Source organism: Cryptomeria japonica, chromosome 4, assembly GCF_030272615.1.
Source record: "Cryptomeria japonica chromosome 4, Sugi_1.0, whole genome shotgun sequence".
In the NCBI taxonomy this organism is placed as follows: domain Eukaryota; kingdom Viridiplantae; phylum Streptophyta; class Pinopsida; order Cupressales; family Cupressaceae; genus Cryptomeria; species Cryptomeria japonica.
The window spans coordinates 437,070,578-437,086,349 of record NC_081408.1 but is presented as its reverse complement, the minus strand read 5'-3'; the positions used below and the strand labels follow the sequence as shown (position 1 = coordinate 437,086,349).

At 38.4% G+C, this 15,772-nt stretch overlaps 1 protein-coding gene across 1 annotated transcript in view; it reads left to right on the top strand.

Annotated features, from left to right (window-relative positions):
- Positions 1-890: 890 nt before the first annotated feature.
- The window catches only part of LOC131030431 (replication factor C subunit 1), a 150,232-nt gene continuing 135,350 nt past the window's right edge, over positions 891-15,772 (top strand). Inside the window, exons 1-7 of the mRNA XM_059219860.1 lie at positions 891-1,300; positions 2,008-2,097; positions 2,344-2,823; positions 2,980-3,047; positions 3,162-3,237; positions 3,403-3,464; positions 3,562-3,716. Of these exons, the coding sequence (XP_059075843.1) occupies positions 1,298-1,300; positions 2,008-2,097; positions 2,344-2,823; positions 2,980-3,047; positions 3,162-3,237; positions 3,403-3,464; positions 3,562-3,716 (934 nt within the window). The 5' untranslated portion in view covers positions 891-1,297. The remainder of the gene's footprint in view (positions 1,301-2,007; positions 2,098-2,343; positions 2,824-2,979; positions 3,048-3,161; positions 3,238-3,402; positions 3,465-3,561; positions 3,717-15,772) is intronic.

The following is a 15,772-nucleotide window of genomic DNA, read 5'->3' as shown; positions in this document are numbered from 1 at the left end:
GAGGAGAGGAAAAAAGATGAAAGGGATCAGAAGCAGAGGATGAATGATTTGGAGGAAAAAGTTAAGAAGATGGAAGTTCAGATTAAGAAGCTGGAGGAAGAAAAAAATGCAATGGAAAACTTGTTAGTTATGATCCCGGATATCTTGACTGCTGTTACAAAGAACTTAGAGGAAATCTCTAAGGTTCTTGAGGAATCCAGTACTCCTAAGCCAGTTGTGGACCTTGATATGGATGAAGATGCCATTGAGATTGGGACTGCGAAAAGTGCTCTTGGTGGAGCTGCAAAGAGAACGAGGGCGAGCTTGAAGAAAACTGCTGTGGCTTCTCCAAAGGAAATCCCCAAAATTAGAGATAATATTAAAAAATTGTATGGGATTAGCGAAAATTTGGCTAATTCCCTGAAAAACATCTAGTAGCTCCTTTTCTGGATTTTGTCTGTTTTTGCTGGTTGTTGCTGTTTTTGTGGGGTTTTTTGCTGGATTTTAAATGTTTCTCTGCTGGCTTTTTAACTGTTTGTTCCTTCTTGTTGCTTAATGATTTTATATCTTAAGGATCTTTTGTAAAGGGTTTCGAGGCCCTTCAAATCCTACTTTTACCTTAATCAAAAACAAATCTATATATATAATCAAATCTTTCTAATACGATTTAATGTTTTAATTCTATAAATCTCTATAACTTATTTGCTTGTAAACATTCTTGTGTTTAAGCTAGATAGTTCTTAAAATCAGGTTGGAGAGACTATTGGTTTGTAGGGGAAAGTGTGATAACTTCATAACAATTTAGGCCCATCATTGATTAATTACACAAATATTCAAAATACCATGAATACCATGTATGACAAATCGATGTACCCACCAATATAATGTTGAGGCACCGAAGCGTGGGTAAATACCATCAACCTCTTCGAGCAGTGACCGACATCGAATCATCATTATGTTGTGAGACGCGTCGTACGTGATAGCAAGCGCATATCTCCTCCGCCCCTCCCAATCGAAGCGAAGAGCAGCTGGATGGAACGAACCTTGCATGTACTAGGGATGGGTGGGAGTTATAGTTGCTCTTGCCGATGAAGAACGAGGCTTACAATTTTACAGAATTCAAGACGTATTTCCTTGTACAAAGCAGCTTCTTACTAACCATAAGCGTCGCTTAACCTATTCTCGAGTTTGCGTAATAAACTCCATTTAACTTGCGGTTTCCTTAGAACAACCAAGCAGGCGAGAAAGAGTAGGGGGTGTTTGCTTCGCAGGCACAAGAGTGGCACGGAAAACCCTTCAAAATCCAATATTTGGACCCATGGTAGGCTCATGATTTCCTTCATCTATGTCTTTTCTTCTCTTCGTTTGTGGAATTCATTCGTTATGTTCTCCACAGCTCTGTCTTTCTTCTTTTTGTTTGTCATTTTCTCTAAGGAATTACTGGCCTGTAAAATGCCATTTATTATCTGAAGAACCGAACACCCTCTTTGTTTATGAAGGGAACCGGCGGTGAGAAATGTTGCTGAAATTCCAACACAAATTATAATGTAATTCATTTTTTAAACAGACTATCATGTTTAAGCCTGTTTTGCATAAACCGATTTACAGATATCCACTGCAATAAGAAAGACATTTATCCCATGCCATGTTGCTAGACCAATCTTTTTGGTATGAAGAGGGGTATCTCATTGGTGTAGTTCATCCACCTGGCATCATCCACTGGTAACTAGTATATGCTCAGCACACCCAGAATTGGATGTGGTGTTTTACCGGATACCCATTCAACATTCAGCATTTGCCCTGTTGACCATGTAACATCTCTCCTGGGAATTTGAACATGGCATATGAATATGAAATCAACGGTGATTTTCCGCTTGAACTCATCCCATTCGACAATCAAAAAAGATTTTTATAACATTCTATCCAAAATTTTCCCTTTGTAGATAAACGAATTTTCAAGCAAATTCTAAAAATTGCTGGTTTTAAAGTTGCATAACGTTGTCTCTGAATTTCTTATTGCGCTTTCAGTCGGACATACGCAAATGGTTCATGAAACAACCTCACAAAAACACTGTGCCTGAAAAGGAGAGACCAAAGCAAACAGAGACTCCAAAACAGGTAAATCCAAAGCGTCTTCTATCTCTGTTTATTTGATTATTTGGCATGGTCTTCATTATAATGGCTGTATTAGCATTTCCGAGCATGCCTAGTGGGGCTTGAACCTTGGACATCAAAATATCTTCTCTGCCTAATATTACTGGATGAAATGAGAAGTTGGTTTTTTTAAATTGAAAAATTAATACCTAGTTAATGATTGCTTAGAAGATGATTTTTTAGCTTTGTTCTTTTACTTCTAATGTCCAGGACATTGCCTCAGAAGGAGCAAATGCAGGAAGGAAGAAAGTAAGTAAATATTTCACCACACCCAACCCTGATAACACTATAAAAGCAATCCCAGATGAGGATTTCAAGCCGGAGAAGGCTTCAGCAAAAAGAAAGAAACAGAAAGTGGACGTGGATGACACATCTGAGATAAAAGTTCCATCCCCCAAGAAGCTTCACAAAGATAACACAAAAGAAACTAAGGAGAAGAGTAAGACTGCTTATAAAAAAGATGATGGGATTTCAGGAGATTACTCAGATGGGCCTAATTTAGGGAGCCGTGGCATTGGTGGTAATTTGTCTGCAAAAAATGGAAACGAAAATCTTCCTCAGCATGGCGGCAGAGGTGGAGTTGGCAGAGGCGGAGGTGGAAGTAATATTGGAGGTAGAGGCCGAGGAGGTGGGAGAGGTCCTTTTGGTAACTTTGGGGAAAGAGCTGCTCCCCCACATAAAGGTGAAAAGGTAGATGGTTTCAATGACCTTAACGTACAGTTATTAATTACTTAACTGTTTCATTGACTGGATACAGTTTTTTTTGGTAATGTTATGGCCGATGGATGTGAATTGCTAGTTTTGTCTTGCATTTTATCTCAAATTTTCACTCAAAATTTTTTTCAGGAGGTTCCGGAAGGTGCTGAAAACTGCTTGCAGGGTTTGACCTTTGTAATAAGTGGGACTCTTGATAGGTACCTTTTCATGGCAACTGGTTATTGCTCTATTCTTTTTAAGAATTTTAATGTAACTAAATTTCAGTATGCTTATAATTTTTCATCCTTGAATTCAAATTTATTGCCTCACAGTTTAGAGAGGGAGGAAGCAGAAGATCTGATTAAGCGCCATGGTGGCAGGGTTACTGGGTCGGTCAGCAAGAAAACGGTTGTTATAGGGTTTTCTTATTGGAAATAAAGTCTTTTATTCCTCTTGATCAATATCACAAGTAATTGACAATTAGTATCAAATATTGGCCATGCAAAAATGTTTTTTTTTTCTAGGATATTTTAAGTCAGCTGCCTTTTGAATGCCTCTTGTTTTGCTCATCAGAGTTATTTACTGGCTGATGAAGATGTTGGAGGCCGTAAATCTGAGAAAGCAAAGGAGCTTGGGTTTGTAGCTGGTGTCTTTTGACTAGTTCTGTATATTCTATATGCGATTTATGTTTATTTTGAGATCATGTTACTTAACTCACTTATCTTCTTGTAGAACACCTTTCCTTTCTGAAGATGCTCTGTTTGACATGATCCGTAAGTCAAAACCTACAAAGTCATCTGGCAAGGAAAATGTGCAGAAGAAAGACCAGAAAGATTTTAAAGTTGCTGAGACAATGAGTAGTATTATGCCAAAAATTGGGGAAAAAGGTATGAATAGTTTCTCATATATCTCTTCTTTTATGACTTTTATCTTGATGATATTTACTATGCTAGATGATGGGCCCTTCTTTTATGTCTAGATTATATGTTACTCGTGGTCTTCAATGTAACAATTCACATTCACTAAAAAATCATATTTGTTATATATATTTACATCTAATATCATTCAAATAAGAGCATTATGTACTGTGTACTTTTTGAACTCTGATTCAAACATATTGCTAACATTTTTCTGAGATATACTTATTCTAACAGAGTCTGACTGTTGTGTTGTAGGTTTAAACTACCTGCTTTTCAGTTTGAATGTCTTTTACTAGGTATTGCAATTCATGCGTCACATATTGTGAGGGAGAAATGTCTAATGAGGAATTACTGTTTTTAAAGAACAACGTTGAATTTTAATTTCAGTAGGGTGGAGACTGACAATTATTAACTTCAGAAGCTATTCAGTTTCTCAGCTTTGTCATTTACAGTGGACTATTATTGGTGTTGAGAATTAAGACCTTACTAGCATCTATTTCTTACTTTATGATTGAATTGCTGGAAACTTCATATTGTGTGCTGAAAAGTGTGGAATCTGCAAAAAAGAATCAAACAACATCAAACACACACATGAAACTTTAAGAGTTAGAAATCAAAATAGAAACTAAACTAAGTTAGCTTCAAAATCAAGAACCCAAGCACGTCTCATGTTCCTCTATCTCCAAGGATCTTCAAGATTCAAGGTGGCTCTCACTTGGAAGAGCATTTGATCTTTTAGATGTCAACCTAAAGAACGAGATTGAAGGATATGCCAAGATCAAAATGAATGCAACTAAGATCCTAGCTAGATGATCAAATGATATGAAAAGATGCAATACAAGATCAAGATGTGAGACTAAGATTGATTCCAATTTGAAAGCTTAGGTGTGCTAATTAAACTAACATGGAGATTGCTATGAAATTGATATACAATGGCTATGAATTAAGCTTAGCATGAAAAGGGGATTAGCATGATACTATTAACATGATGAAAGCTAAACTAGCATTCAACTAAGATGATCTAAGTGATAACTTGCAAAATGACTATAAGTTTGATGCACAAGATGATGGATCCCTTAGAGTGAAGGAAGGGGCTCTATTTATAGGAAAAATAGAGAAATGGATGGTTGAGATTGAGCAATCTCAACAAAGGCTAGGATGGAAAGTTATCAATCCATGAGGGGAATTCAATCCAATCTCAAGTTGACAAATGTTACCTTGAGATGGCTTGAGAGGATGCTAAGCAAGCATTAAATGCTAAGTAAGCATTAGGGATAACCTCAAAGGATGACATCATTGGATAATGCTATTATCCAAGGGAGCATGCTATTGTCCAAGAGGTAAACTCTTGTGCAAAGTTGAAGGATGGCCAAAGGGACAACCATCATGGGCTAGGGTGATGTCTTGTAAGAGGCATTTAATGCTCTTTGAAGACTTTGGAGGTTAACTTGTTGGAAGTTAGATAACCTTCAAGGCTTTTGTAAGAGCCTTACAAGTTTGGAAGACTCAACAAGTTAACTTGTTGAAGAGGGTAAAGTCTTCAACACATTTTGAATACTTTCCCCAAATTTGGAGAAGTGACTCCTCCAAATTTAGGGATGTGACATGATTAGAAGAATTAGGCTAATTAATGAGGAATTAGAGGGATTCTAGAAGAATATTAGCATGCTAATGGAAAATGTAGGAGAATGCAAGTGTAGGGAAATGGGCATTTTTAGATAAAATTAAAGATTTATTTTAGCCAAAAGGGGTGCAACTTGCATTTGTAGGATTTTGCAAGTGGGGGGATTATTCACAAATAAATAATGATCTATTTAAATGCAAAGGGATTTTTTTTAATCAAATGTAAATTCAATTAAAAGAGAAAAAGGGGGTTTTAATTAAATAAATAAGATTTATTCAATTAAATGGCTAAAGGGTACTTAATCAAACCTTAGTTTAATTAATAGGTTAGGCTAGAAGAAAAGGATTTTAATCAAATCTTTAATTTGATTATGTTGTGATGTATTCACACATCGCCCCATTGCAAATGGGGACCCCTGCTTTTGCTTTCTAGGGTTTGTTTTCTAGGTCTTTTAGGGTTTTGTCTGTTAGCCTTTGCAGGATGAGTGCTATCGAGGGGATCGTTGGATTACAGGCTTTGCTTGAGCCAGGGTGAGTCCACAGGGCCCCAGAATTAGGGTTTCATTGAGAGTCTTCCTTAGGGCCTGGTTTTGCTCTCGTTGCTAATTGTGTCTTGCTTTGTGAGTGGGCATCATTCTTGAAGGTTCGAGCTAGGTCGAGTTGGTGAGTGATGAAGTCTGAAATGTCGTCCTGATCTTCAAATGCCCTGAAATTTGGCTAAGTCTGGAATGTCCTGATCCTGAAATTTGGCTAAGTCTAGAATGTCTTGATCCTGAAATTTGGCTAAGTCTGGAATGTCCTGATCCTGAAATTTGACTAAGTCTAGAAAACTGAAGAATCCTCCAAAAACTAGATTTTGCAATATAACTCCTGGAGGTCTGAAACCACTCTCAAACATCCTGAAAGTATATATGGAATATAACTTAAAGTATATACTTAAATGTTATATTCCATAAAATGATCCTGACGGAGAGTCCAAAATGTCAAATTTCGCTCTTGACCCTTCCAAAGGGTCCAAAGCGAATTTTGCTCCTGACCCTTCCAAAGGGTCCAGAGCGAAATTCTCCATAGGACATTCTACTTTGACCAAAACCTAGAACTAACGCATTCCCAGGCTTGAATGAAGGAAAAAACGCTTGTTTGAATGAAGAAATGTGAAAATGAAGTCAGGATCTTGGCCAAGATTAGGAATTTCGCTCCTGACCCTTCCAAAGGGTCCAGAGCGAAAATCTTTATAACGCTTGTTTTCCTCCTTATTTTGGCTAGGCGTTGGCTTGATGGGAGATGAATGGGTATGTTTTTGCCTTGAGAGGGAGTTCGATTGATTTTGAAGAACAAGATTTTGGCCTAAAGGAGAATTTCGCTCCTGACCCTTCCAAAGGGTCCAGAGCGAAATTCATCACAAACTTCATTTGCTACCTTGTTTGACCTTGAAACCTTCTTCCTCAGGTGGAAAATGATCTAAGTTTGCTTCTTGAAGTGGTTTGGAGTTTGAAAAGTGAGTAATCTAGCCTAGAATGAGATTTTCACTCCTGACCCTTCCAAAGGGTCCAGAGCGAAAATCTTCTTAAAGCTCATTTCCTCCTAAGTTTGACTAATTTTTGATTTGCAGGGTATCTTGGAAGGAAGGATGGACATTCTTGTTGCCTTTGAAGTGTTTGAAAGCGTTGAGAAATGAAGGATTTTGGACCAAAAGGGAAATTTCGCTCCTGACCCTTCCAAAGGGTCCAGAGCGAAATTCCTAAAAGCTCTTATTTTTGCAATGAAGAAGATCAAGTTTTGATTTGTTATGACGTGGATGGAAGAGAAATAACTTGTCTTTGCCTCTTGAGGTCGTTTTGAAAGGGAGAAATGAAGAATCTAGCCCAATTCAAGATTTTCGCTCCTGACCCTTCCAAAGGGTCCAGAGCGAAAATCTCTCTAAGAGGCATTTCTTTCCTTGTTTAGCCAAATCTTGATGACCAAGACATGATGAGAAGAAGAATGAGCATGATTTAGCCTTTGAGAATGTTTGGAAGTTATGAAAATGAAGGATACTAGCCAGGAAAGGAAATTTCGCTCCTGACCCTTCCAAAGGGTCCAGAGCGAAATTCCTTATTAGCCTACTTTTTGACCTTTCTTGGACATGAAACCTTGTTCCTAGGGCAATGAAAGATGAAATCCTACCTTGCAAAGAAGTTTCAAGTTGAAAAAATAATGATTTTTGGTCAAGAATGAAAATTTCGCTCCTGACCCTTCCAAAGGGTCCAGAGCGAATTTTCTCAAAACCTCTTTTTGCTATCAAGTTTTGCTAGATCAAGTGTGGGATAAGGTAAAATCAAGAGGAAGTTGCCCATAAGAGTGACTTTTAGTTGCTAGAAACCATGAAAGATGAAGGAATTGAGCCTAAAAGTGATTTTCGCTCCTGACCCTTCCAAAGGGTCCAGAGTGAAAATCCTTAAAATCATCTTTTCTTCCAAATTTTGAGCAAAGCCAAGCTTGGACAAGCATGAGAGAGGTCTTTTGGATTGCTTTGGAGTGGATTTTGGTCACCAAGAATGCAAATTTTGAAGCCAAATGAGATTTTCGCTCCTGACCCTTCCAAAGGGTCTAGAGCGAAATTCCTAAAATCCCTTATTTTCCTAGCAAAGTCAAGTTAAACTTGGGTTTTTGTAGCTTGGATGGGTGATTTAAGGTGGATTCAAGTTGAAATGATGGAGGAATAAGCCTAAAACAAGATTTTCGCTCCTGACCCTTCCAAAGGGTCCAGAGCGAAAATCCTAAAACCCATCATTTTTTCCAAAATTTGTACCAAGCCATGCCTAGACCAAGGTGAGGGATGTCCTTGAGATTGTCCTTGAATTGATTGTTGTCTCAAAAAATTATGATTTTGGGCTAGAAAGGGAAATTCGCTCCTGACCCTTCCAGAGGGTCCAGGGCGAAATTGTGCAAAACTTATCTTTTCCTTTAGTTTCATGCCAAATCTAGTGTGGATCATGATTAAAGAAGGCCTTAGGAATGACTCCAAATTGCCAATTATTATCAAGATTGAGGGAATTGAGCCAAAAAGTGATTTTCGCTCTGGACCCTTCTAGAGCGAAAATCCTAGGATCACCTGCTTTCTTTGCAAGACAAGTTAAAATTTTGATTTTTATGGCCTAGATAGGAGTGAGGCAATGTGTCCTTAGCCTTGGAGGTGAATTGAAGTTGAAAGGATGGAGGAACATGCTCAAAACTTGAAAATCGCTCCCGACCCTTCCAAAGGGTCCAGAGCGAAATTCTTGGAAACTCATATTTTCTTATTGGAGATGGTCAAATGCTTGAGTTTTATGGCATGTTTAGGTGGACTTTGATGTGTTCTTGCCTTTGAATATTGGATTGAGGTAATGGAGTAGCCAAAACAAGCTCAAAATAGGAAATTCGCTCCTGACCCTTCCAAAGGGTCCAGAGCAAAAATCTTAAAATCACCTTTTCTCCTTGCAAAATCAAGTCAAACTTGGGTTGGATGAGAGAAGAGAGGTGTTTCCTTGCCTTGTGAGGTGAATTCAAGTTGAAATGATGGAGAAGTGAGCTACAAGCAAAAAATTCGCTCCTGACCCTTCCAGAGGGTCCAGGGCGAAATTCTTATAGGGCCTGTCCCTGGAAAGACTCTTGAACAAACTTAATTTTGATGTCTTTTTGTTGATGATTTAAGGTATAAAATGCTATGTTGAAATGAATTTATTATGTGTCCTTAATCATCTTTTTGTTTGTCTTGCAGTTAAAAGGCGACCTTCTCCGGTCCAGCATCAACAAGGATGACCTTCTCCAGTCCGGCATCAACAAGGACGTCCTTCTCCAGCCCAGCATCATCAAGGACGACCTTCTCCGATCCAGTATCGACAGGGATGACCTCTTCCAGCCTAGCATTTTAAGGGAAGGTACACCATCCATCTTGCACATCAAAGACAAAGGAGGATTAAAGAAAGGGTCTGCTGAAGAGCAGATAGTTTCAGAAGAGTTAATTAAAATTATCTTCTCAGCATCATCAAATTGAACATCAACCAAGTTGCAAGTGTCAGACAAGGTGGCGTCTCAGTCATCACTCCTCCACTCGGGTTGGTCCACCTTAGCGTGTCCAGATTCAATGTACCTGACTCATCAAAGATGGCACAAACTTCGATGTACCTACCTCGGTTATCCATTGGTCGAATATTCCAGAGAAGACATGTGTCCAAATAATGCAATTATTTCATTGGCCTGAATTGAGTTGTTGTAACTAACCCTAATTAGGGTTTTCATTGTAAAATCTCGGCCATTGATCTCAAATTGATCTGAGCCATTGAATTGTATTGAGGGCGCTATATAAGCCCTGGCTCCTCATTTGTAAAGGCTAATAGTTAGTCAATAATAGCTAATAGTTAATAGTTAGTAATAGAGGCCAAAATAGTAGAATAGCAATTAGAGTAGATTAAGAAGAGAAGGCAAGATATTGTTGCCTTAATTGTAAAGACTTCTTTTCATTGAAGATATGGTGGAATATGTTGTTTCTTTGCAATGTGCATGGTCTCTTGTTGAATCTTCATTTTTGATGATAGATGATTAAATTGAGTGAAGAAAATTGTTGAATGCACCTGTGTGGAATCTGTCTAGTCCATACCACTAGCCTCTTATTGATGGTAAGTGCGCCCTGCGTGGTCAACTGGCATAAAATGAGCTTAATCTTAAGTCGCTACACATCTATTGTTCATGCATTATCTTGAATGGTGATCATTGTCAGATGGTGTATGATTTGAACATATTGGAAGCATCCCTTAGAAGATCGCACTGAGTTGGTGTTGAATTGTTCAACCTGATGGTGAGACCCAGCCCAGTAGGACTCCACCTAGCCATTCATCCATTTTGTCGCATTCTAGGTAGTAGAGTAGACGTCCTGAACCCTGCATCTTTTGTCATTTGTTTGTCTTCCAATTAGTTAATAGGACTTGTGATTCCAACAAATCAGACGTTTAGGTCATTGAGTGTAAGTCCCCTTGTGATTCCAGCAAAATCTCATCATACCGCGAAGAGCTTATCCACGAGTAGAGATCCTACAAAGTAGAACCTTGGAGTTGCCTCGACTGATCCTTCGGCGAGATTTTCAGCAGTCTGGGACTTTGTTCAAGAGAGGATAAGATACTTCGGTATTTTATTCTGTGTTCACATGTGCATAAAAAACACATCAACAGGGTGCAACTTGCATTTGTAGGATTTTGCAAGTGGGGGGATTATTCACAAATAAATAATGATCTATTTAAATGCAAAGGGATTTTTTTTAATCAAATGTAAATTCAATTAAAAGAGAAAAAGGGGGTTTTAATTAAATAAATAAGATTTATTCAATTAAATGGCTAAAGGGTACTTAATCAAACCTTAGTTTAATTAATAGGTTAGGCTAGAAGAAAAGGATTTTAATCAAATCTTTAATTTGATTAATAGGTTGATTGGAAGGATAGGGATAGTGATCTGTAAAACTAAACAGGTGTAGAGACTTTACCAATCTGTTCTTCAACTATAGATTTAATGTATACCAACTCAATAAAGACTTCATATTACCAAAAACAAGCTAATACTTAAAGAAAATTGGTCTCATTCAAGCTTCAAGCTTCAAATGTCTTATACAAACAAGTATCTAACTTACTGAAAGAGTACTGAAATCAATAGATGCAAACATGGAATGGACTGAACACTAAGGTACACTTGGAGAAACACTTTCATGGGAAAAAGCTCCATTAAGAGTGAGCTTGAAACTCCTTGCTACTATATATCAGCCTTGCAAGTAGGATTAATGCCCCAAGGGTAATTGAAACTCAACAACATGAACAATCAATTTCCACAACTACAAGATGTCTACAACTCCATGAATAGTCTCTTTTACATCACGCAACAGCCTTCTATGGTCATATAGGAAGAACATGACATAAGCCAACATTTGTACATGGCTATACAATTATTTTTTATATCTTTGTACATAATGCATGTAAGGTGAAGAGACGACATTTGCAACCGTTTCTGCTTGAAAAGACAAACTGAGCGAAACCACTGCTTCTGTCTGGTAGTTTTGTAACCACTTGGGTGATTATAAAACTGCCTCTGATGAAATTGGCAGGTTGTTGTTGACACCAAAATACTCACTTGTTTCAGCATTTCTGTGAATCCTGGACCTCCTTGAGATGCTTTAGATTCACCCAAGGTTATCTGCAGTATGTAGTTATGCCTAGTTGGCTTCGAAACCATTACACACACAGTTTTCTGGGTCTTTGAAGTCTTTTAACATCTTCTTGGTGAAATTGACTACAAGTGACCTTTCAATCATGTAGATCTGATTTACGAATTACATCTCCCCAATTAGGAGGCTTGCAACTCTTTAATTTTTGAAACTTCTTCCCCACATTCTTTTTCATGTACACATTTCGGCTGGTTTGGCTCAACCAAGTCTTGTGTACTCCTATACGAGTCGTCCTCTCCTTTTGAAGCATGGTGTCACTCTCCATCTCCTCTTGATTGTGTGTGTTGGTTCCCAAATCAACAGATTCTAAGTCCTAAAGGAATAGCCACTAACTTATCAATAGACTCAGAAAAGGATTTGGCCAATGAACAAGATTTGGTCATAAGACTGAAATCTTCTGCACTTTAGGCTCTGGAAAACTAAGGTGGGTCTCCCTTACAATGTCCTAATGACCTACAACAAATTTATGCTCAGACATTGCATGCTACAACAGATTATCTCAATGAAAATATATCAAGGAAAGATGGATAAACTCCTAGTTATGGCTACAAACTCTGTTTATATCACTCATGCATACATTGAGACAAGTTTCTAAACTAAAACTACTCTTATTGTAGAATATAAAAGGTGAAATAAGAATGATCTTGAACATGAAGATATGATTAATGCTTATCCTATGGAAAATAGAGTCTAAATACAAATCGATGATGAACAACAATGTGATAATTAGAACTATCTGTCAAATATTCTATGCCTTGCATACAACACCTAACTGAAACTACCTTGCATTTCCTCACACTTTCTCATAAATATATTGCAATATTCTTAAGACAAAATTTAATTCATTTGCTTGAAATGAAACCCATCATCAAGAACATACATTCCCTACTTGAGAGAAGACAAACCATAGCATCATTAATACCACAGTTCATGCAACATAAACACAAGAAATAGGAGCAAACTGAAAGTGATCTCGTTTATTGATTTTCAGAAAACATGAGATACATCACATGAAACTTGCTTCTCAAAAAACTTGCAAAAAGAAAACTATCTTCTATATCTTTCAGCTCCTAATACATACTACTTCAAAGTTTCTGAATCCTTCTTATTGACCCTGATTTTCCTTTTATAACAACAAGGGAACAAAACAAGCTTCAGGCCAAGTAAGACACTCGTAAAAAAAATTGCTACATACAATAGAATATGCCAAAAGGCATCTTCTGTAAGTACATTTAAAAAAATCACCCTGGGAGAAGGGGCTGGAGGCGGCTGCCATAACTAACTCCTTGAAACTCGAGCAGTAGGCCTGAAGAAATACGGCTGGGTCGCTTCCCTACTGCAGCACCTGTCACCATCAAAATTTTGACGCTGGGGACTGTACTTCATTGGGCCTTATTCATGCTAGTTGTGTGATCTGAGCTCTTTCCCAAAATTGACCCTGTCAAAAAGAATAAGGGGGGACACAAAAAAGGCAAGACATTTACTCCTCCTCTGGCTGCTCTTCTTCTTGTGCCATCCATCAATTTCATCCACTGGCCAAACAAACGATTTCAAACTTTGCAGCTTGCCCATGGCATCTTTGGTCTTGGGAGTAGATACAACTGTTGCTTCCACAAAGAATTTTTGATACAATAAATCAACATCAAGAATCTTATCAATAATTAACTGATATGAATCTTGTTTATTGGGATCCCCAACAAGCAACTTCAGGACTATCAATTGATTCTTGAAAATCCATTCGCCAACTGTCCAAGTCTTTCATCTACCCATCTCCTGTCAAAATTGAAGGAATATCCTCCTTTTGTAAGCCCTTGAAGAAATCTAATCTTTCCGGCAATTTTTTACTTTCTTCTTCAACATGTGGCAGCTCCTTGATCATTAGATTATAATTTTTCCATGTGGCACTTACAACTGGAGGGGCATTAGGCATGTTCTTTACCGCCAAAAGAATCTCCTTAAGCATTGTGGCTTTTGGAAACCACGTGACCCTCAAAGGATGAAAAAATGAAAGAATTTCACCCATTTGGGCTTTGAATTGAATAACACAAGAATAGGAAGAATGCACTTTATCCAACTTGGAAAGAACTTTGTTTGCTACCTACAAAATTGTTGCTTTCATTTCCAAGTTTCTATTTTCTGATTCCTCTTTCATCTTCTTCAATTCATCCTGCATCCTTTGCATTTCCTCTAATTGCTGCTTTGTCAATTTTGTGGCTTCCCCTGCAGCTATTTCCTTCTTTAATTTGACATTTTCAATGTACACTTTATTATGATCGGCTTGCGAAGCTACATGCATCCTCTTGAGCCTTTCATGTTTCTTCTCTAAATCCTCAGCTGCTTCCTTTGCAAATTGTGCAGCATGCATAGTTATTGTTGTAGCCTCAAGTGCTGTTGTATCTGCCAAATTTCTAACAATGGCATCTCCTACTTTATGTTCAACCCCATGCAAAACAATAGGCTTATCAGTATTTGGGGCCTTGGTCCATAATGCAAATGCTCTCAAACTAGGATTGAATCCGGACCCATGCTCACCAAATTCTTGAGCATAAATGGGATCTTTCTGCCTCATAACCTGATCTAGTACAATTTTTTTCTCCAAATCCCACCTCGGGATAAGCATCATGTTGAGACATGGACCAGCTAGGACTCGAACTTAGGACCTTCCATACGCTGCTGGAGTGCTCTACCACTGAGCTACTGGCCCCTCTTGGACTAGTCCATCGTCGGTTCGGGTGTGGCTTATTTCCAACACCAATAGCCCCCCTTAAGCCACACCTCTCATGTGCTTGGGGCTCCTAGCCTGGACCTGGCTTTGATACCATGTTGAGACATGGACCAGCTAGGACTCGAACCTAGGATCTTCCATACGCTGCTGGAGTGCTCTACCACTGAGCTACTGGCCCCTCTTGGACCAGTCCATCGTCGGTTCGGGTGTGGCTTATTTCCAGCACCAACACATCATGCCACTGTTTTTTACAATTTCTCTTGCTTCCTGTGGGGTGCACCTAATGCTATTCCTATCAAAATTTTGAATCTCTTCTTTAGACAAATCTTTCAGCTTCTCCCTCATCCAAAAAGACTTAAACTTTGGGGTATTCACAAAATTGTCATCAGCCATGAATTGAATTGATGCAATTATTCGCTCATCATTGGCTTCTTCCTCCGAGACAACATCTGGGAGAGTTGTCCGATCTAGGTCTTGTTGGTGTTTGTTTTATCATCTACCAAACATAAGGATAGGATACCCGAAGGTATTCTATCCTCTCCTGAAAAATCACTACTGATTCCAAGGTCTATATGTGCGAACAAGCGACTTTAGGGGAATAGCTTCTTGGGTAGTGTATGCTGAAATTTTCAAGGGGGACTTACGTTTGACAAGTATTTTGAACTGTTGGACTTAGATGGATTTAGCAATTTAGGCTCTTCTTTTTTTTGGGGGATTTTCTGGGATTTAGACTTTCAAAAGAAAGGGAAAAAGAGATAGGGTTCAGGAAGGCTAATCTAATCCTATGAATTCGGGAGACGGTATCAACTGGGTGCTCTCGAGGAACCAAAGCTTGCTTCGCCACACTAGGGACAACTACACAAGGTCGGTGCAATCTTCAATGGGTTGTGCTTATGATCGAGATGTTGGGATGCACAGGGGATGGGCTCAGACTAACTTTACATGGCAAGATGGAAATCATCCATTTACCAAAAGTGTGAGTGGAGATACACCATTAATTGACACTTATCGAATCCTTCATTCAAATTAACAACAATGAAAGCAAATCTAAATTAATTCTAAGTGTTGAGGCAATTGAAACCATGCAAATCATTCAAATAATAGAGATTACAAAGCAGCGCACATGCAATATATTATCTGGAAATGACCTTAAGCAACAATACATCAAAAACCTCACCCTTTTCAAATGAGAGGAGGCAACCTTATATAGTTTCTCAAAAATAAATGAATGGTCGAGATCAAACAGCGATCAAGGGCCAAGATTGAAAGTCCTAAACCCTAATTAGGGTTTCCCGAAATACTATTAGTTCAAGCAAATGAAAGAGTGACAAGTGGTGCAGCTGCTAATTTTACTGAGGTGAGTGGCCACTTTCCTCTTTCAGAGATTCAACGTATCTGGACACCACGAGCTTGACCTTCTCCATGGTGACACTTGGCAAATTGCCAATC